Source organism: Sebastes umbrosus, chromosome 9, assembly GCF_015220745.1.
Source record: "Sebastes umbrosus isolate fSebUmb1 chromosome 9, fSebUmb1.pri, whole genome shotgun sequence".
Lineage (NCBI taxonomy): Eukaryota > Metazoa > Chordata > Actinopteri > Perciformes > Sebastidae > Sebastes > Sebastes umbrosus.
In genome coordinates, this window is record NC_051277.1 from 25959695 (window position 1) to 25982106 (window position 22412).

Genomic DNA, 22412 nt, shown 5'->3' on the forward strand with positions numbered 1-22412 from the left:
TAGGAGGGTAAGTTCTACAAAATATGGTTAACTTTTATAAATTACTTTAGCCAGCCCAGAAACTGAAACATTAACAAATATGTATACCACCATCTTCATTACGAGTTTCCCACTTACTCTTTAGTCACACTTGATTACAGTAACAGAATTTGGACAGACCCACTGCAGATACACCAATTGGTTTGCTGACAAGGGTAATAGGAATTATTTATTTATTTATTTATTTTTATTTTCTATGTATTTATTTTTTTAGTTAATATTTTTAATATCATTTATTTTATTCAATTATTACTGTTATTACTGTGGCAAGACTGGCGGTAAAGCACACTCTTCTCCAATGTATAATTATTATTATTATACTTTGCATGACCTCTCATGTGGAGAGTTGTGTTTTGCACGTTTCAATTGTTAAAAGCACGATAAAAAGTGTTGGACCAAGTACTGAGTGTGAACTGGTAGCTAGAGAGATGCCAGTTTGCCTCTTGGGCACTGCCGAGGTGCCCGTGAGCAAGGCACCAAACCCCCAACTGCTCGGGGCGCCTGTCAGGCGTCAGCCCCCTCGCTCTGACATCTCTCCATTAATGCATGTGTTAATTAATGCACCTATATACATCTCTCCATTAATGCATGTGTTAATTAATGCACCTATATACATCTCTCCATTAATGCATGTACATAGGTCCTGTTTGTGCATGTGTGTATTTCGGGCCTGTGTGTATGTTCTATGTAAAATAACAGTGTAAAAATTGAATTTCCCCTTGGGGATTAATAAAGTGCCTATAAAAAAAAAAAAAAATAAATAAAATAAAATAAAATAAAATAAAATAAAATAAAATAAAATAAAAAAAAAATATGGGTGCTTTCCACCTGCAGCCGCTAGATGGCGTCAAAACCACACACATGAACTCCCAAGAGGAGGCAATAAATGAGGTAATAAATGGTTTCAGTGGTCGCTGTCAAACCAGTAATAACAGTCTTCTAAATTATCCTAAACGTCTCATGTTTATATATGTTATGCAGCTTGAAGTTTAAGTAGTTTTTCTCCAGTTTCCGGTGCGGATGTCGTCTTTAATCCCCTCCAGCCACCGGAAGCTCTAGATAAAGCCGAGGTTGCAAAGTGCGTCACAACGCGGAGGAGCTGCTGCTGCTGCTGAGAGGAACCGAGTAACCGAGCTGCTGCAGTCCAGCACCGACACACTTATTACTCTCATCCTCTTCTTCTGTTTGCACAAGAAACCCAAGCTGACTGTCCTGCTCCAGCATGGTGAAGATAGCTTTTAACTCGGCTCTGGCGCAGAAGGCGCTGGGCAAAGAGGTGGCGGACGCTGATAAGGTGAGCTAACGGGCTGCAGAGAGACAGCCCGGTGTCTGCTTATAGCCTGGTAGCATGGAGGGCCTGCACTGGCCGCTGGGACCATGCACTCCATCTGTGTGTGTGTGTTTTATATGCTCATTATGTGCTATCTTGCATTTTGCACACTTGATATTAAGAGGTTTGCAGTGTTTTCTGTAAATTGCACACAGAGCCATATTTATTGCACATGATGCAGCAGCAGCACACAGAGAGGGACCGCCCATCTGCTGAACATCAACACAGCTGTTCTGCAGAGGCCAAACACTCAATGGCATTATAGACTGCACAGGCAAAGCTGCATAAGATAAGATAAGATATTCCTTTATTAGTCCCGCAGTAGGGAAATGTGCAGTGTACAGCAGCAAAGGGGATAGTGCAAAAAAAACCAAGATGCATCAGCTAACACAGTATACAAAAGAGCTAAACAAAGTGTAACAAAATATGAACCATTTAATGTATGTGTTGAATGTTGATATTATTATGATATACAATATTATGATTTTTGCTGACAGTATACACGTGTGTGTGTGTGTGTGTGTGTGTGTGTGTGTGTGTGTGTGTGTGTGTGTGTGTGTGTGTGTGTGTGTGTGTGTGTGTGTGTGTGCGTGCGTGTGCGTGTGTGTGTGTAGGACCCTGAGCTGGCCTCTGCTCCAGTGGGCAACGAGGGCTCCACAGGTCGCTGTCTGCTCACCCTGCTGGGCATCGCCTTCATCCTCAGTGGGCTCATCGTTGGGGGAGCATGCCTCTATCGATATTTCACCCCAAAGGTACATATGTGTGTTTGCTTTTGTTTGTAGATAGATAGATAGATAGATAGATAGATAGATAGATTGTCCAGGCAATGTACAGGAACAGTAAATACACAGTAACTATATATATCAACACTAGAGATAAATATCTATAGTATACACACAATAAAAATAATATATTAGAATACACTATAAATATACCAGACTACTAGATAGATAGATAGATAGATAGATAGTAACTTTATTGATCCCAAGGGAAATTCAAGTTTCCAGCATCACACTTCCATAGTGCAAAAACATTTTAGTAAAAAGGCAGTAAAAAAGTTAGTAGTGCAAACTACAAAAAAATATACCAGATATAAAAATACAAGGAGATGAAGAAAACTGTTAAAACTGAATATAGTGCAGGGTAACAGCTGTGATACACGACTATTAAAAAAGTGAATATAGTGCAGAAGAGACTGTTAAAAAGTGAATATAATGCAGAAGAGACTACTACAACTACAATATAAAATATAAACACAGAATAACAATAACATACTATAATACTGTATACATTAGAAAAGTGTGCCATAACATACTATATAAGTTCGCAAAGTGTGCAAAGTAAAAAATTTTGTCCTGAATAAAAATTAATTGCGTTAGTAAGCTGATGTGCAAAGGAAGTGTCATTTGAGTTTGAGAAGAGTTATTAAAGTCTCGCCTTGGTGGGAAACTGGAATGCTGACGCTTGCTCACTTTCGTCTTCAGAGAAAGTGCAGACTTCACCTTTTTGTTGCTGTGTTGTCAGTGAGAGGGTCTCACATCCAATATAGTACATCTGCGCCCGCAGGTGCTTCCTATCTTATGCAAATGAAGCAAAGCTTAAACTGGCTCATTAAACTGAATGCACACACACTTCTTAGTTCAAACGAAATTCAACTTTGTTTAGGAGATACATCCCACCTACAAACTGTGATATTTAAGACTTAACCTTCCTCTTACCTGAATGATTCTACAAATTGTATTGAGAATAGACACAACGGTCCACAAGGTTATGCCACTTCTACTTGAATTTCCCTCGGGATTAATAAAGTTACTATCTATCTATCTATCTAGTCACTGTCAGCTCATTATTTGGTTTGGTCTCCAGATAACAGTCAACAGATTGGGTTGGTTGACTTGAACATCTAGCAAGCTTATCGATTTTTGTCATAAAACAATATATGCATATAACACACCTGCAAAAACATAAACAGTAACAAAAGAAACTACAGATATCTTTTAAGAAAGTACAAAATTCAGTGGAATATTTAAGGTATTTTCTGCCCCCTAGTGGCCGAAAGTCATTTAATGCAGCTTTAAGCTTCGTCAGCGCTTCTTTTCAGACCAAATCCTGCCTCTGTGATGTAGATACTCTGATCTGTTGCCACTCATAAGCAAGCTGTACTGCTGCAGTATGTTATTGCTTAGGCAAGACTGGTACAGTTTGTTTGCAGAGCAGACAGGAAGGCACTGTAGAGAAACCACTGGCAGGGTAGATCTACAGTGTAAGACCATTTGTGGTTGCATAAGCAAAGAACCACATCACCACGTGTTGACAACGTACCTTGGAGGCATGTGTTGTTTTTTTTCCTATGCAGAAATGACTAAATGTTGCAATGGGCAACCTCAAAGTACTTCCTGTGCAGCTGGTTCACGCTGATTTTTTCCAATGGTTGAAACACTAGTAGATAATGCAGAATGTGGGGGCATTAAAAGAAATAAATGAAAACATTTAATCCCAAAACTAACGATACATTTGTTAACCACGAAGTCATGAAAAAAATATGCCTGGATTTTTGTCTTTGTGTGCATCAACGTGTTTTATTTTGTTGCTTGCGTGTGTCCTCCAGAGGCTGTATCACGGTGCGATGCAGTTCAGTGACGTGTCAGGCGGAGCTGGAGGAGAGAACCAGCCGTACTACCTGCCACGGGTGGAGGAGGAGGTGGAGATCTCTGACAGCATGGCCGTCATCAGCATCCCACCTCCCCGTTTCAGACCTGGGGACCCTGCTTACATCCTCCATGACTTCAACAGGGTAACACTCACACAGTGAATACAGCAGTTACAGTACTGTAGATGCTGGCGCTCTCCTGTTAATGTGGTTTATTTCCTGATTACTTTTTGTGTGTGAGTAGAAGCTGACGGCATATCTGGACCTGACTCTGAGGACCTGCTTTGTGATTCCTCTGAACACCTCGGTGGTGCTCCCCCCTCAGGACCTCATCGACCTCTTCTCACAGCTGATGGTGAGTAGTGATCAGCTCGTGTTCTCGGATCTCGGGATGCAGCTGCCGGTAGAGAGAGACAAACTATACTGGCACAGCACTCTCTCTCAAGCTCACGCATAAGCTCTAATATTAAGGGCTAAATATTACCTGGGGAAATCCAGGGCTTTATAATAATTCCAGAGATTGTCGGTGCTTTAATCCTGTGCAAATCTGTCATGTCTGTAATTTGTAGAGTAAAAATTTCCAGCACATATCATCTTCCCCTTTCCCAGACATTCTGTATTAGTAACACTGTGTGAGTAATCTTCACCAGAATTTAGTACTCACATATTTTTTTCCTCTTTCATTGTTGTTACATATGTGATATGAAAAAAAGGTTTCAGTAGACCACTAAATTAAATCTGTAGTGGAAGGTATTAAAGGTGCAGTGTGTAGGATTTGTGTCATCTAGTGGTGAGGTTGCTGATTGAAACCAACTGAAACTCCTACCGCGTGCCAAGCGCGTAAGAGAACTACGGTGGCCGACGAAAAATGTGAAAACATGAATGGCCCTAGAGCCAGTGTTTGGTTTGTCCGTTCTGGGCTACTGTAGAAACATTGCGGTCAGCTCCATGAGGAGGACCAGCTCCCTATGTAGATTAACATTCTCATTCTAAGGTAACGAAAACAAAACAACTCTTATTTTCAGGTCATTATACACTAAAGAAAACATACTTATTAATAATATTCTATTTCTGCCATTAGATCCCCCTAAACCCTACACACTGTTCCTTTTAAATGTGTTTTTTTTTTTTACTGGCACTCCGGTAGTCACTTTCAGTGCAAAATGGTAGAAGCGTAGCTTTGCTGCTGGGTGCTTGACTTTCAGTTCTTTTCAGTTCAATATATGTTCTTTGGTTTATTGTTTTAGCATGTTATCATTTGCTAACTAGCATTAAACACAAAAAAACTCAAATATTAGTTTTTAAGTTTTTAGTTATTAACCAAAGTATTTGCTTACTAATTAAATTTTGACCTGATGATGGTGCTGGATGAAAAGTTAATGGGTCAGTCATTGCCATCCGTATAGCCATGATGCTAGCATGGCTAGAAATCATCACATTTTGATCATAGACAGTTATTTCTTCAGAAAACAAATTAATTAAAAAAAATACTACTGGTGTTGTTTATAACAATAGTACAACAATCTTTTATTTTTTAAATAAAAAAGTTGAGTTTTGCGAAGGAAGAACAGTGTCAGCTAGACCAAGTTAGACAAGAGTCAGACTGTATGTAGGCACTGAGAACAAATCATTTTCACTGAGTTCTCCACCATGACATGTTGTACAGCAGTTGGTGTTTGGTGGGTGGTGGTGCAATCAGTGAATTTCATTATCCAATGTGGAACTGTTTCATGAAATGCAGAAGTTTGGCGATGATTCATTAATTAGACAAAGTCCTTCCCACTCTTAGTTTCACACTTGGCTGCTTCTATTTGCACGAAGACTAAACGTGGTTTAAAGATGTCTTATGATTTCTTCACGATCCCTTCTTTTTGTCCCAGTCCGGCTCCTACCGCAGCTACTTGGTGCACGAAGACCTGGTGGTGACGGAGCGTATCGATGACATCAAGCCTCTGGGCTTCTACATCCGCCGGCTTTGTGATGGAAAGGAAACGTACAGGATGCAACGCCGCTCCAGCCTGCCAGGTCTGGATGTACTGTACAGCTAAAACTGACATTTTGTCTTGTTTGTTAAGCTTCATTCAGAATTTAAAAGTACCTGCATTTGTCTTCATTTTATGCTTCCTCACTTTTTGTGGGAGGAATTATAAGCTGTGGTAATGATACTGCTGCTATTGTTCAAAAGAGGATAAAAAACCATTTTTGTGGACATGGTGTCTAAGCTTCAAGCCTCTGGGCAGGCTTTTGTTTTGCCATGGCAGCGGTCAGCTCGCATCTGTGAGGCGACATTTCAAGGTTACAGCTAAATAAAACCCATTATTAACACAACTAAAATTGATTCAGCCAATTAAAAGGGAGCAGGGTGTTTGAATCTAGTTTGACTTTTTAAGGTACAGCTTTCTCTACATAACACCACAAAAGTAGCTAATTTAGATTTTGAATTTATAAAACAAACTATTTTTAGTGCCCATACAGATATTGCACTAATCAAATTACCACTACCAACATTGTCAGTTAGGAAAAAAATGGGGGCTGTAAATAAAAGTTAAAGGATACATATTATGCTTTTGTGCTTTTTCCCTTTCCTTCAGTTTTATATAGTTTTTTGTGCATGTAAAAGGTCTGCAAAGTTCCAAAGTCATTGCCAAAGAGAGTTACTCTGCCCCACAGAAACACTCCTGAACTGCCTGCAACACCTTGCTTGAAGTCCCGCCTTTTCTTCTGTAACGTGGTGATGTCACCAAGTAACATATTTGCATAATATCTGCCCAGAGACTAGTTTGGCACGCCCTCAAACAAAGCTAGTTAGAGCAGTGCTGGAGCTGAGTCTGAAGGGTTTGGTTGACTAATCACAACTTTTCGACAACAGAGCGTTTCAGACAGAGGGTGAAAAGCGGTGCTGCAGCACAGTCAGTATAAGAAAAATAAAGCGTTTTTTTTAAGATTAAAGCATGTAAACATGTTCTAGTACAAACCCAAAATACAAGTATGCACCTGATAATGAGCATAATAGGTCCTCTTTAACATTCATATTTTTTTGTCATTACAGTTTTGACTGATAAGTACACAAGTCAAAGTCAATGCTAAGAACATATTGTAGCGAGACTGCTGCCACCGTAGGTTCTCCAATAATTTAGGACTGATCACACACTTCTTTAACACAGATTTACAACTTGTACGATGCGCCTCAGGCTGCCTGGTCCCCAGGCGCATGAGGTTCAGCAGCTAGGGCTTTCAATCGATTCAAATATTAATCTCACGATTGTCCATAGTTAATCACAAATTAATCGCACATTTTTTATCTGTTTAAAATGTACCTTAAAGGGAGATTTGTCAAGTATTCAATACTCTTATCATCATGGGAGTGGGAAAATATGCTTGCTTTATGCAAATGTATGTTTATATCTATTATTGGAAATCAATTAACAACACAAAACAGTGAGAAATATTGTCCAGAAGCCCTCACAGGTACTGCATTTAGCATAAAAATATGTGGCAAACATGACAAACTGCAGCCCAACAGGCAACAACAGCTGTCAGTGTGTCAGTGTGCTGACTTGACTATGACTTGCCCCAAACTGCATGTGATTATCATAAAGTGGGCATGTCTGTAAAGGGGAGACTCGTGGGTACCCATAGAACCCATTTTCATTCACATATCTTGAGGTCAGAGGTCAAGGGACCCCTTTGAAAATGGCCATGACAGTTTTTCCTCACCAAAATTTAGCGTAAGTTTGGAGCGTTATTTGACCTCCTTCCTGATGCGGTAGGACATGGTTGGAACCAATTGATTCCTTAGGTTTTTATGTAGTTTCACATGATGCCAGTATCTTCATTCTAGCTTTAAAACTGAGCCCTAAAAATCGTAAGTTGCGTTAATGTGTTCAAGAAATTAATGGCGTTAAAACTAATTTGCGTCGGCACGTTATTATCGAGCTAATTTTGACAGCTCTAGTGCAAACACAACTCTTTTTCCATTCTTAAGGCCACAACACCACCAGCCTACGTGGCCTGCTCCTCTCTGTGTGTGTCTCTGCCATCCGAGGTCCAGCACACTGCTGCACTTAAAGGGAGAGTGTGATTAGACAATAAGCACCAGCTGTGTCAATCAACTCATCTGGTCTCACTGTTCTCATGAGCCTTCCTCACACCTCCCTCTCTCCTGCAGCTGAATACCAACCATGCCCACCTCCATATACGTACCGATTTCTTAGCAAAAAATAATTTGAATATCAGTTAGACTTGAAAAGGAAAACGTATCAAACATGTAGTCACTTCAATATTTAGGACTAACGTTTATGTGTCTTTGTGTCCATCAGGTGGAGGCATCCAGAAGCGCTCCGCGGACGAATGTTTCACCATCCACCACTTCGAGAACAAGTTTGTGACGGAGACCCGGATCTGCAAGGCTTGATGGGAGGGCTCGAGCGTAGATCAGGAAGCGAGTGAGAGAGTGATCGTGACAGAGAGAGAGTAGGAGGGAGTAGGCGAAGGAGTGAACAGCTTTCAGCAGAAAGTTACTTTTGTATAAAACTATTAACTTTTTTGCCTCCCTCGCTTTAACCCCATGTGATAAGTGAATTTAAGTTCCAGCGTTATATAGCCTAACCCCCTGAACCTGTATAGGTCATAGCTCTCTTGCTCAAGTATTAACTAGTTAGTCTTGTACTAATAACCAGCGTCAGCCTGCTTACTATAAGTATACTAAGTTTCATTTGTTGCGTTGGTTTCTGTTCTGTTGCCGTAGCTTCCTGCTGAATTATCTTATCGTTGTTACTGTATTACACTCACGTCCAGACGAGAGTCCTTCTTCTACTGAATATCCTAGTGATGCTGAGAAGTCATTCATATCAGACCTGTCTGTGTGTCGGCCTACTGTTCCCACTCTCAATGGGTTTTCTAGAGCAGCCTTGTTATAGTGTGACATAGCACAAGTCATCCAGGAAACATATGGTACAGTACAGTTACATGTAACATGGCCGTCCGTGTCTGCTCTGGACGGTACCGGAGATGCTCGAGCCCCCCCGAGCTCTCACTCACCCCTTTTTGTAGATATTTCCCAGAGTGCCCCGCTGCTCCCAGAGGCCTCTGCTGTCCTGCTGTGTAATGATTTTATGTAATTAATGGTGTCCTACCTGACGGCGAGCAGTCCAGCACCCCATATGACTCGTGTTTGTGTAGAAACCTCATTTGTGACGATAAACTTGAAAGGACGGTCGATGAGCTAAAGGGAAATTTCACCAAATTTGAAAAACACTTTTTTTCTGTTTTTAAATTCTTATTTATGAATCCGAGGTAGCTTTAATAAATAGCTCACTATTATAGGTGGCTACACGTTTTTGCAGAACTCTATTTATTTAAAATTGTCACAGGAACAAGATGTTTGTAAAAATCCTTCAATGAATTTGCACAAAGCAATTGTCCTTGAACGCCCTTAAAGCTGCAGTAGGTAACTTTGAGCAAATGTGATCAAAAAGTTATTTTTTATAAAACTGTCACTTTATACTGACAGTACTGCATCAGACAGGTAATCTGTGAAAAAAAACATGTTCCTCTTCCTCTTTTAGTGCTCCTAATGGCATCTGCAAGAAGGAAAACAGTTTTTGACCCAGCCACCATGTTGAAAACAGTCGTGCCAAAACCAATCACCGCCCACTGGCAACTTTCTCATTTTACAGCTAAACAGTACACGAAGATATGTTTCTAAAAACATTTGAGGCAAAAAATAGGCATTACAGTTACAGAATATTGATTCATATTTGATCAGCGCTGCCTAGTTTGACCGTTTGATCGGAGTTTGCGAGTTTCTCAAGCAGCGTTTGACAGCTGCTGTAGAGACTGCTCGGCTCTGATTGGTTGTTTTCTTTCAGGCACGTTGAAATTTGCATTATGAGTACTAGGAAGAGGCAGAGAAACATGATTTTTTTTGTCACACATTATCTGTCTCATGCACTACTGTCAGGATATAGTGACCATTTTACAAAAATAACTTTTTAATCATATTTGCTCAAAAGTTACCTACTGCAGCTTTAAGGAAGAGCTTGAAAGTATGAAAAAAATGGCCTTTTTGCCAAATAACTTTTCAGTGGTTTCCCACTCGATGCCTGCACAGAAAGACAATCAGACAGGAAGTGTGCGTGTAAAAACTGTGTTTCTGTCTCAGCTTTTTAACAATACTAGAAGATTAGTTAAAAACCAATGTTGTGTGCAGCTAATGAACTGAATTCACTTTATTGTTGAATAAAGTTTCTTTACCTACTGAATATTGTGTCTGTTTGCTTGTTATTACAGAAGCTCCAACACGGCCTCTTCATGTTCTTATCTCATCATGAAAGTGAATCTAGAGGGAAAATTTAGATGTATTCTGTATTTCCTGATGCTTTTTAGAGATGTCGGCACTGATGGCAGGTCCATCCTTCATAAGGAACAGCTCACTCTTCACCAGGGTCAAACAAACTTAGAAAGAACAGACACACCTTTTATTGAAATATAAATAGAAAAAAAATGACATTTTGAAACTTACTCCCATGTTTTCATGTACTAGTTTGCATGTAAACTATATTTCGTTAGGTGAGGGAGTCTTTATCTCGGGGCTTAGTGGTTGTTGGTTCTTCAACAAGAGAGCTTAGAGAGACTGGCTTTACTCTAGTCCTCCACTGTGTTCACTCTTCCAGTTATACATGACAGACGACGCCTGGTCAAAGTCAGGCTCTCTGGTATCTCCGGCTTGCTCAGTCGCCTCTTGAATTCATTCGTTGTGAAATAGTACATGAGCGGGTCCAGGCTGCAGTTCAGGCTGGCCAGGCAGAGAGTGACGGGGTGACATCGCAGAATCAGGTCCCTGGCGGCGCAGTTGCGCAGGACGTTGGCTTTGACCAGGAAGTCTAGGGGCATGGTGATGTGGTAAGGAGCGAAGCACACTAGGAAGACCGCAGCACAGCTTAGCACCATCCTCAACGCCCTACGCTTCTCCCCCCGGTCAGCAATCGCCCCCGTCGGAGGCTCCCGGAGGCTCCCTGCAGTCAGACAGGTGCAGGCTAACACCAGGACGAGGGGGATGATGAAGCCCAGCAGCTCTGCCAGGATCAGGAGGGCCCCGGCTACTGGGATACTCACATGCCTCATGGGCAGGTCTGAGAAGCACACCAGGTAAGTTACGCCAGCCTCCGAGGTGACGAGACTCGAGTCTGGTTCACCGCTGAACTTCCTCAGCAGAGGGAAGGGCAGGCAGCACAAGCAGACCAGCAGCCAGCCGAGGGCACTTATAAACCAATCCCCTCTCCGCCTGGATGAGTTGTACCTCAGCGGATGCTTGATGAGCACACAGCGACGCACGCTCACACACACCAGGAAGAAGATGGAGGCGTACATGTTGACGTACTTCAGGTAGAAGCAGATAATGCAGAGAGGGTGGCCAAAGGGCCAGGTGTTGTTCAGGTAGTAGTAGATCCGTAGAGGCAGAGAGAGCACCTGAGGAGAGCAGAGAGGAGTCAGGATGGCTGTAGAGGAAGAACTACAAACAAGCAATGCGGTAGATGCCCACTTGATTAGAGTAACAGCCACTGAAACCTCATTTTAGCTTCGACTGAACTTTGGAATGTATCTTAGAATAGATTAGATGGTTAAATAACCCTTGCAGCTTGAACTGTTGGTACAAAATAAGCAACTTAATGATGTTGCCAACAACTTTGCAAACTTCTCTCTCATATTGGTCTCTTGTTTTGGTCTTTTTTGGGGGAGGAGAGTTGCTTATTTTGGTTTTGTTTCTATAGACCTGGTTGCTTGTTTCTCTCGCAAGGTTTGGCAACACTGGGCAGGAGTTCAAACAGAGCATTTCAGACAGAGGGTGAAAAAGAGGTTGGCAGCACAGCTGGTATGAGAAAAATAAAGCGTTTTTTGAACATTATAGCATGTAAACATATTCTAGTAGAAACCCAAAATATAAGTATGCACCTGTAAATAAACATAAAGGGGCCCCTTTAAACACTTTAAAATGTCCTTATATCTGCTTACAACTACATTATAGAGTGATATAAACAATCCCAGGAAGTGTTGTATACTACTTTTAAATGCTTATTACGGGGACTAAAGTAAAGTGCTATCAGTTAAACAGTTAATTGAAACAATAATTCATGGATAAGCCAATAATGAAATTAAATTAGATGACTAAAAACCTAAAAAAAAAAAAGGATGTTTACCTGCAGCAGGTCGGCCACAGCCAGGTTCATCATGAACACCACAGCTTTCTTGGTTTCACTGATATAAACCTTGAACATCCAGAGTGCCAGCACGTTACCCAGCAGGCCCGGCGCTAAGATCACACTGTACACCACTGCGTACACATTGTGCTGGTATATCTGGAAATCTTCACTGCAGTTGTGGTTGGCAATGACCATCTTAAGCCAAGAGCTGTTTACTGTTAACTGTCAAGACAAGCTGCCTTGTGAAACCAACAGGAAGCTTGAATCAGGAAAGCTGCTTGTCGTCTTGTGACGGGTGAGATGGAGCGTCCATGCTGTCCATTATGGCGAGGAGGAGTGAAATGTGTGTCCAGCGCTGATAAACTGTTGATGTTTCATTCAATCCCAGCAACATAACATCCTGGTAGAGGAGAAAGGAAAGGGTCAATAGGACGATATTACTTCTAATAGCAGCGTGTTTTGCATGTGGCACAGATAGATATCAGGTTTTGAGAAAGAGCCTTCAGACACGCATCACATTGTACAGCATTCACACACACATGCAAAGACGCTCACGCCTGTCAACCACAACTTCTGCTTGTTTGTTAACCCATGTGTTAATGCAAACCATAAAAGAGTCGTTTGCGTGTGATTGCAGCGTTTGCAGTAGCATTTACAGTAAATATGCAAACCCACAGAGCAGTAACTGCTACAGTCGCCCACGTCACCATTTAGCATCTCCACCTGCAGGGCAGCAAACAATAAGCCTGTGTGAAACTGGCGTGGTTAGCAAGGCAGACCAGGTGTGTGGTTAGCAGGCCAGGCCAAGGAAAACGTGCTGCTCGGTTATGAAGAACAATACTTTCTGTGGTGAATTCAGTGTCAAACAGTGTCAAACAGTGTCACACGCTTTTTGACATTTCCAACACCACAAATCTTTTACATTTTAATTTTAAAACCTCTAAGGTAACCCGGATATTGATTTTTAACTTCAAATGGAAAGGCACAGTAATATCTGGAACTGAGCTTCCAGCTTGTAGGTGTCATCCACCCACTGCTGTAAACATCAGTAGGCGTACGCTGGTTCAGAATGGGTTTCCTTACTTTTTGCTTCGACCCAGATAAGCTGCTTAAGAACACACAGTTTGAGCTGCGAAGAGTCATCCTTGTTTTATACAGTTTGTCTCTTTCTATTATCTGATTTGACTAGACTGTTCCTAGCTAATTATGGAACAGAAAAAAGAGAACTTCCGTTTTAAACATAGTATGTTACTGTTTTTTGCAAGGGAAATGAAACAGACTACACACAAAATCAGGTGTTTTGTAAGTAATACTGATTATTATTTATGACTTTATTAACTGTAACAAGTTTAGTACACAGATCCTTCCCTTAAAGGAGACATATCATGAAAAACTCCCTTTTTCAATGCTTGTGCACATATGCCGTGTTTCCGCTGCATGGTACGGCTCTGCTCGATTCGACTCGACTTGACTTGACTAAGTTTTGGTATCTGCTACTTTTCTCTTTGATGTGTTTCCACTGCAGATAGTACCCTCTCAGTGTTTTGCAGGATTCTTAACTGATCACCATAGCGACGGTGCATGAAACTGTCGTGACATCATCTTCAACGGGACATTCACTGATGGATCATTTCAACGGCAACCAAACAGAGGATCTGCACTTCATCATTTGTACGGCGGGGTCAAGTTAATTAAAAATGGCAGTCACTATTGATGGTAGCTTGGCTATTTGAAAACGGCGGGTTTGTGCAGGACGTCTCGTGTTGCACTAGTGATGATTCTCTCTGACTCTAGGATCGGCTCAGCTCGCTTGGAACCTCGACCGAGGAGGTACCAATAATGGATTGGTTCTATTGATACCATACACAACTTAATAGAGACGCGAAAGTAACTGTTCTTGTGTAATGAACTGAACTGAACTGGACTGCTTGATGGAAACCTGCAAAAACATTGGAATATCTGGAGTGCCTACCGACGCAAAAACTGTGAAATGAGGCCACTGAGTCAGTTTTTTGTGGTCTGTCTAGATCAGAAAACATGTGATTCACATTTGGCTCTCCTTCCTCTGTCACATGCAGGCTCATTAGAATATATCGCCCACAGCTTGAGAGCTACCTTTGCAAAGGTGAACCATATTTTTTTCTCGCAGGCCAATCAGAGCAGACTGGGCTTTTTCGGGAGGAGGGCTTAAAGAGACAGGCGCTAAAACGAAGTGTTTCAGACAGAGGGTGAATACAGGTTTATTCAGACAGACAGTATGAGAAAAATAATGTGTTTTTTTCAACATAAAAGCATGTAAACATGTTCTAGTAGTAACCCAAAATACAAATATGAACCTGGAAATGAGCATGATATGTCCCCTTTGAATAAAAGTACCAGTGCAACAGTGTAAAATTACAAAAGTCCTGCATTAAAAATCATCCTAAGTACCTAGCCAACATTTGTATGTGGGCCCCATGTTGGTAGTAAATGGGCTGAAAAATGGGCCCTATATGGCATTGTCCTTGGGTTCTATAATGGGCCCCATGCCAATTGCACTTGTGGGTTTCATGCAGGAATACACTGGGTGTTATATGGGCCCAATCTGGGCAACATAAACCAAAACCCATCTCGGCCCCAGGTTTAAGTTCTATGTGGGAACTACATGACCTGAAATATGGGTTGTAAGTGGGTTTGTCCACAGTTTCCACGTTGGCCCCATGCACTAATTTCCCAGTAGTGACCCAACTAGGACCCACACGGGTAGCCCTCATGGGGAGCCCATATGGGACCAACTTAGTTGATCCAAGTGGGCCCCATTTGTGTTGCCCATTCTGAGCCCATGCACTAATTTCCCATTAGTGACCCACCTAGAACCCACATGGGACCAACTTAGTTGATCCAAGTGGGCCCCAGATAAGATGCCCATTTTGGGCCCATACCCACTTGGTACCCAGGTACCCCCAGCATAACCCATGTGGGCTGGGTATTATCAGCAAGATGTACTTATATATCAAAATAAAAGTAGTCATTCTGAGACTTCCGATGGCACTACAAACAAGATGGACGTGTAGTGGTGAGCTCCTCAAAGTCGGTTTATGAAAGTACCTTCTATCAATATAAAATAGCATTAAAACCAGTTTAACTTAAGCATGAAAGGAGGGAAATCGCAGAGGAGTCATAAGACTGACAAGAAAATGAATAAAACACAAGAAAACTGTGTGGCCGAGTTCGTTGAACAGAATGACGACGACGAGGAAGCAACGGCAGAAGAATCTAAGACAACAGCTAGCCAACATGCACTACTAGAGGGCCTGACATCAGTACTCTCTAAAGAGCTGAACAACTTTAAACAAGAAATGAGACGGGATCTTAGTGAATTAAAAAAGCACGTCAAGAAAACTATGAAAGAAGATCTTACAGAGTTTAAAGACAGAGCTATAGAGTCAAAACGCTAACATCGCAGAGGCACAAACCCGAATAGCAGACCTGGAATCAGCCTGCCTCCAGATGAAAGACTCACTGTTAGATAGGGAAAGATGAATCATACTAGGCTACTTTAGCAAAGTATAAGTTTATTTTGGAATCATATAGCATCTTTATTTTCTTGATCATTAAAATGATTGAGTAGTATTCATTCCAGGAATTAGGGATGTCTCAATATTGGTAGTAGATATTGGGTTGATTTCAAGTTGTTGGCATGTGAATTTTCCCACCTCAAAAATACTATAACAGGCAAGACATGTCAAAAAAGTTTAATATATTTGCTTTTTTTTCCCCAAATGTAAAAGGATGTTTACTTTTTAATGTACAACAATGATTTCACACTCATTTGCCCTGTCATCCATTAGCTACTGGCCTGATTCTTACTTTTTCCACTAACATACTGGATTGTCTTTAATTATTGACTGATGAAGTAAGTTATTAAGTACTATATTGGCATAGATTGAAATGACCAGAAATTGACTAACAGTGAAATGTCAAGTCAAGCCAGATCTCTTTACCTGGAGGTCCACCTCAGTGTACAAGTGACAACTTCAGTTGTTAAGATAAAGAGGGGAGATCAGTTAGTGAGTTTGTGAGTGAGTTGTTTGTAAAGTCACCTGCACTACCTGAGGGAGGGACTCCAGATCCAGCAGGGCTCACAGCAGGGCTCTGGTCCTGAAGCCGGCAGCGACCAACACTATCAATAATAGTCAATAATCAATAATCAATAATAGTCAACTCTCTACAGTTTCATATTAAAGAGCTGCTCCTTCAGAAAGCCTGGCAGCAGAGTTGAACTTGACGGCAAACGACTTTACTTTGACAACTACTATAATGACTAATGGACATCAAGGAAAGACGCAATTAAGGCATATGGGCCAATTAAAGCAGGACTGAAGGAGAAGGGGATCCGGTACCAGACGTCCTACACCAAGATACGAGTGCACATGGCTGTTGCCATGGAAACGGTACCAAGGCAACAGGCGGTGCAGCGCAGCGTGCGAGAGAGGGGGGCTAAAGAGAGGAGTGAGGTCCAAACAGTTATAAACATGTCAGAACTGAACCAAGACTCCTCTATGACAGAGTCTGGGAATACATCTCGTTTTGGAAGAGGCACCTATTGAGATAAAGGTATAATTTAAGTTATTACGACTATTTTTTGTATTATTACAAATTAAACTTGTATGTATATGTGTATGTGTGTGTACATATATATATATATATGTATCTGCAGGACAGATAATAATGCACACAGACTAAGCTACTGGAGTTGCCCTGCACTATACTCATTTTTAACAGTCTCTTCTGCTATATATTCCCTTTTTTAATAGTCCTGTATCACAGCTGTTACCCTGCACTATATTCAGCTTTAACAGTTTTCTTCATCTCCTTGTATTTTTATATCTGGTATATGTTTTTGTACTTTGTACTTTGCACTACTAACTTTTTTACTGCCTTTTTACTAACATGTTTTTGCACTATGGAACTGTGATGCTGGAAACTTGAATTTCCCTCGGGATCAATAAAGTTACTATCTATCTATCTATCTATCTATCTATCTATCTATATCTATCTATCTATATATCTATGTGTATGTATGTGTGTATGTATGCACTGCATGTTGTATTGCATGTGCATATTGTATATTATAAAATTGTATATTATAAATAATAATTTGTGCATATAAGAAAAGATAACAAATAGTCAATATGATTAAGTTAAATATGTAAGTAATGAATTGGTATTGTGATTAAGTTATATTATAAGTAATGAATTGGTATTCTGGATTGATAACAAATTTATATTTTGATGATTTTTAACGGTTGCATATCCAGAGAACACAACCGTCTACAACATCTTCACGTACATGGAGAGAACACTGTTGGAAGAATATAATCAGATTTTTTATAACACCCCAAATTACAAACAAATACTTGTCTGTAGCACAACCATGCTGGAGAAGATGTGGGGCCATAAATGTAGATCATTCACATATATTTTGGCTTTGCCCTGAAGTTGTACAGTTTCGGGTAAATGTTCATAAGATTATTAGTAAAATTCTGGGCTATGATATACCCAAGTCATGTATAGTACTGTATTTCGGTAATATGACTGGAAATACTGTGTTAAGAGAAGACAGATATCTGCTGAAAGTGTTGTTGGCGTAACATTACAAAGAGATGGCGTAAGGCAGAACCACCTACACAAGATGGATGGCTGAAAATTGTGAATGAAATATATGATATGGAACTGTTAACCCACAGGGTAAGAACACAAGCTGAGCAATGTGGAGAGAAGTGGGAGAAATGGACAATGTTTACATGTCAACGACAAGATGAGGGAATGAACCATTGAATATGTCATAGCAATAAGAAAACTTTGTAGAGACAGGGCAATCTATATCCTTTCATGTTTTTTGTTTTGTTTTATTGTTCTATGTGTATGTTGTCTTTCTGTGATGGAAAAACAATAAAAATAAGGAGTCATTCTACAGAATGATGTAGCATTTTATATATTACATCATTAGATTGTTAATACTGATGCATCACACATTTATATTTAAAGCTATAAAAAGACAGCAATTAAACACTGAATGTTTCAAAATGTTTTTGAAACATCAGTGGGTTCTTGAGAAGGATGTTAACAGAAATAAAGAACAGAATATAATTTTTGAGTCAGGGTGGGATACTTTGAGTCAGGGTGAGGATTGGAGTTAAACAAAATAAATAAATAAATAATGTTGATAAAGGTCAACTAAAGGGATGTAAATATGTCCTTTTTTGTCTGCATAATAGAATAGATAATTGTGTAAGCGAATGTGTCTAAGTGGATATATATATATGAATGCGCATGTAGATATAGACATATGTATATACTGTATGTATATATATCTATATATGAGGTTGGTTGTATGTATATGAATATGAACTTCTCTTGACACTGCACTATTACACTTTTTTTTCTTTTCTTTTCTTTTTCTTATGTTTCTTTTTTTATTTATATATGTTGTTGCTGCTGTCTCTATGTCCCTTTACATGTATGTGTATGTATTCCTTTAACCTTAAATAAAAAAAAATTAAAACAAAATACTGATGCATCAATACGTAAGTAGCATTACTGTTGTAGCTGGTGATCTAAGTACGTAAGTCTGCTGGTTCCCAACGTAGGAGCCAATGTGGGATTGTTACAATAGCCTTAAAGGAATAAAGGTTCTCTATTTGATATCCAGAGCGTTAATATAGCAGCAAACAACTATTTACTATGTAAAGATATAGAGGAGTAATGTCTACCTGAGCAGAGAATGAAGTCACTCTCCCTCTGTGTGTGTTGTAATCCGAGCTTCTCCGTGCTTTGTTGACATAGCCGGGCCAGCCATGCGTGTTTTTAGTGCATGTTCGTGCATGTGAGCGTGTCCCACTGGCTAGCTCATGGCTGATGTTCTGCACTGCTCTCATACGGTGCTTACAGCCGATAACACCGTCCCGACAGACGGTGCTATCGTGGGAATGTAGCGCCCACCCTCTGGTCCCTCCTCAGGTTAACCTTAGCCCTGTCAGCACTGTTGCTGTTGTTTCCACTGTTGCGCCAGAGCTGGACTGGGACAAAAAAGATGGCCCTGGCATTTTGGCCCAGACCGGCCCACACACACACAACCCATCTTCACCCTCCACTATGTATACCAACAGTGCCACTCCTTAATAACACTAAGCAGTGTAATGAGTAGGAAGCATTTCAGGAAGGTTTAAAAGAGAGGAAACGTGATAATTCCCGTCAACAAGTGGTTGTAAATTGTGTAATCAACTGAGATGAACAGGGCTTTTCACATGGATATGGAGTAGCCAGACAGTGGGGAAAAGTATCTAGCTAGTGTGTTCCGGGGGCATGTGGCGGTGGGGCTGATTCAGACAAATCTCAATCATCTTCAGCCCAGTGTCAATGTAGCAAAAAAAAACAAACAAAACAATGGGTCGATCTAACTGTTTTATGGGCCGGTTAGACAAAAAAAAAAAAAGACCGTTGTGTCAGCCCACCAGGAAAGTGCCCGGCATGCCAGATGGCCAGTCCTGCCCTGTTTATCGCTGTTAGCATCGTTAACTATAAGCCGTCGCCATATTGAGAGCCATGCAGAGGCAACAGATAAGCTTCCAATCTCACATTTAGAACCTTTAAAATAAATGTAGTGGAGCAAAAAGCAAAATATTTACTTCTGAGATGTAGTGGAGTAGAAGTATAATGTAGCATAAAGTGGAAATACTCAAGCAAAGCACATTTACCTCACAACTTTCTAGTCCAGTACTTCAGGGGGAGGGTGTTAACGAGCAGAGGAACTTTGGTCAAGTAAAGAGGGGATTTTTTAAAGACATAAAGTCTTCCGCAGCAATGTGGCTTCTGCTCTCTGACTGCCTTTTATCCTACTTCACAGCACTGAGAAAGATCTCAGTGGACCTTCCATCCCCAGTCCTCCTTTTAGCCTCAATGACCTTTGACCTATGTGGGACTGTTTTCAGTGTGATTCTTCTCTCACTTTTGCACGTACAGTATGCTTCTCTCAGTGTCTATATGATCTTCAATGTCTTTTTAGTAATGACTAATCATTATTCTTTCATTTCCTCCTTGCAGTTTATGGCAGTTATGTGCACAATGATGACCTATCACGGCCAACCCTTATGTGATGTCCACACATCATCTTATCATAACAGAGACATCATATGTCTTAGGATCATGTTGATATCAGAGTTTTATGAAATGTCCGCACCCCTACCTTAGATTTCAGCACTTTCAGTCATCAGATCTCGCCAGTGGAAACACAGTATTTCATCCTCTGTGAATCATCCCTCTGTGGGTTGCTGGCGCCTTGTAGGTTTTCCGCTCATGCACGACATCTCGCCTCGTGTATCAGCACCCCAAAAAGTTAGTGGCCACTCAGCAGCGCCTGGGTCCCCCCACGTGTGCTGTTCCAACAAAAACATGTCACGATCCCCATCCCAGATACACAGGCAGATAAAGGAGCACTCTGGCCTACAGACACACATTCACACCCTCAACATAACAGACATTCCTCACGCATGCGAGGTCCCCCATGAGGCATGACTCCACACTGAAGGCATCCAGCTGTTACAGCCTCTCACAGAACAGCACTGTCTTTTTGAAAGGAATCAACAGTTAATATCTCACCTTTTGTCTTCAGGTTTGAGGCTGCGTCGCATCAAAAAGCAGGAGGGTGAAGCATCAGCCAACATACATGCCATCCCCTCCCTCCTCCCCCTCTGACCAGCACTATTCACTTTCTCTGTCCTGCCCTCTCACTTCCTCACTCTTTCTTTCTTCACTCTTATCTCTCTTTCTGCCTCTCCTATCCAATTTCTGCTGTCTTTTTTCTTTTCTAATCTGAAGTTATTTCCTGTATTATTTCTCACAGTGTCCTCTCTGTGTGTCTTTCTCTTTCTCTGTGTCTCTGCTGTTCTGGGGGTTTCAGCACACACAGTGCTTCCTGTGAGTGTAGGGGAGTGGTTTATAAGAATTTTTGACACCATGACTTCTGCTATTATGGCCACTTTTTCCGCTTGCGAGCTACATTGCATGTGCTTTTGGTGGCAGATGGAATCATTGTAATTAGGGCTGTCAATCGATTAAAATATTTAATTGCAATTAATCACATGATTGTCCATAGTTAATCATGATTAATCGTAAATTTATCACACATTTTTTATCTGTTCAAAATGTATCTTAAAGGGAGATTTGTCAAGTATTTAATACTCTTATCAACACGGGAGTGGACAAACATGCTTGTTTTATGCAAATGTATGTCTATATGTATTATTGGAAATCAATTATTAACACAAAACGATGACAAATATTGTTCAGAAACCCTCACAGGTACTGCATTTAGCATAAAACATATGCTCAAATCATAACATGACAAACTGCAGCCCAACAGGCAACAACAGCTGTCAGTGTGTCAGTGTGCTGATTTGACTATGACTTGCCCAAAAAAATGCATGTGATTATCAAAAAGTGGGCATGTCTGTAAAGGGGAGCCTCGTGGGTACCCATGGACCCCATTTTCAGTCACATATCCTGAGGTCAGAGGTCAAGGGACCCCTTTTAAAATGGCCATGACAGTTTTTTCCTCGCCAAAATTTAGCATCAGTTTGGAGCGTTTCTAGCCTTCTTCGTGACAAGCTAGTATGACATGGTTGGTACCAGTGGATTCCTTAGGTTTTGTATTTTCATATGATACCAGTATTTTCACTCAAGTTGTGTTAAATCGTTAAAGAAATTAGTGGCGTTAAAACAAATTTGCGTTATTATGGCGTTAACTTTGACAACCCTAATGTAATATATCATGACTGAGAATCAATACGAAAACTAGAAACAGAAAAGTTTTTTTTTTTGCTTTTTTAAGCTACTGTTGCACATAATTCACAATATTTTCAGCAGTTAAATAGCAGATGAAATTTGATGCTGGAGCGTGGTAATGAAAAGATCAGAAGTGGGAACATTTTGGTGGGTGAGTCAGACAACTGACAGTTCTTCCTAAGGTGGGATACATCTGCCCGGTGGTGGTGGGTAGCTGTCTCAGAGTTGGCTCAGACTTGTGTTTAGCAGATGCAAGTGGAGGTGTGTGTGTGTGTGGGGGGGGGGGGGGGGGGGGGGGGGGGGCTGACTTTTCAGTTTAAAAGCCGACCTCAGAGCCTGGCAGTTACCGGTTATTGAAAGCTGCTGC

The 22412-nt window shown here is 40.9% G+C and overlaps 2 protein-coding genes across 4 annotated transcripts; one reads left to right on the plus strand and one right to left on the minus strand.

Annotated features, from left to right (window-relative positions):
- Positions 1-989: 989 nt before the first annotated feature.
- Positions 990-10282, plus strand: LOC119494210 (integral membrane protein 2A-like). The gene is made up of 6 exons (XM_037779935.1): positions 990-1333; positions 1984-2121; positions 3978-4163; positions 4264-4374; positions 5900-6044; positions 8339-10282. The coding sequence occupies exons 1-6, from the start codon at positions 1262-1264 to the stop codon at positions 8431-8433; spliced, it is 747 nt and encodes a 248-aa protein (XP_037635863.1). The 5' UTR covers positions 990-1261; the 3' UTR covers positions 8434-10282.
- A 194-nt stretch (positions 10283-10476) lies between these two features.
- Positions 10477-21145, minus strand: gpr174 (G protein-coupled receptor 174). 3 transcript variants are annotated; one of them, XM_037779932.1, is made up of 4 exons: positions 20861-21145; positions 20448-20637; positions 12218-12620; positions 10477-11489 (listed from the first exon to the last, which is right to left on the minus strand). In XM_037779932.1, exons 3-4 carry the CDS (start codon positions 12413-12415, stop codon positions 10665-10667), a joined length of 1023 nt encoding a protein of 340 aa, XP_037635860.1. In that variant the 5' UTR covers positions 12416-12620; positions 20448-20637; positions 20861-21145; the 3' UTR covers positions 10477-10664. The 3 variants fall into 3 exon arrangements, with proteins under 3 accessions (XP_037635860.1, XP_037635862.1, XP_037635861.1); XM_037779934.1 differs by lacking the exons at positions 20448-20637; positions 20861-21145 and adding an exon at positions 16312-16838; XM_037779933.1 differs by lacking the exons at positions 20448-20637; positions 20861-21145 and adding an exon at positions 14336-14389.
- Between the last annotated feature and the right edge of the window lie 1267 nt (positions 21146-22412).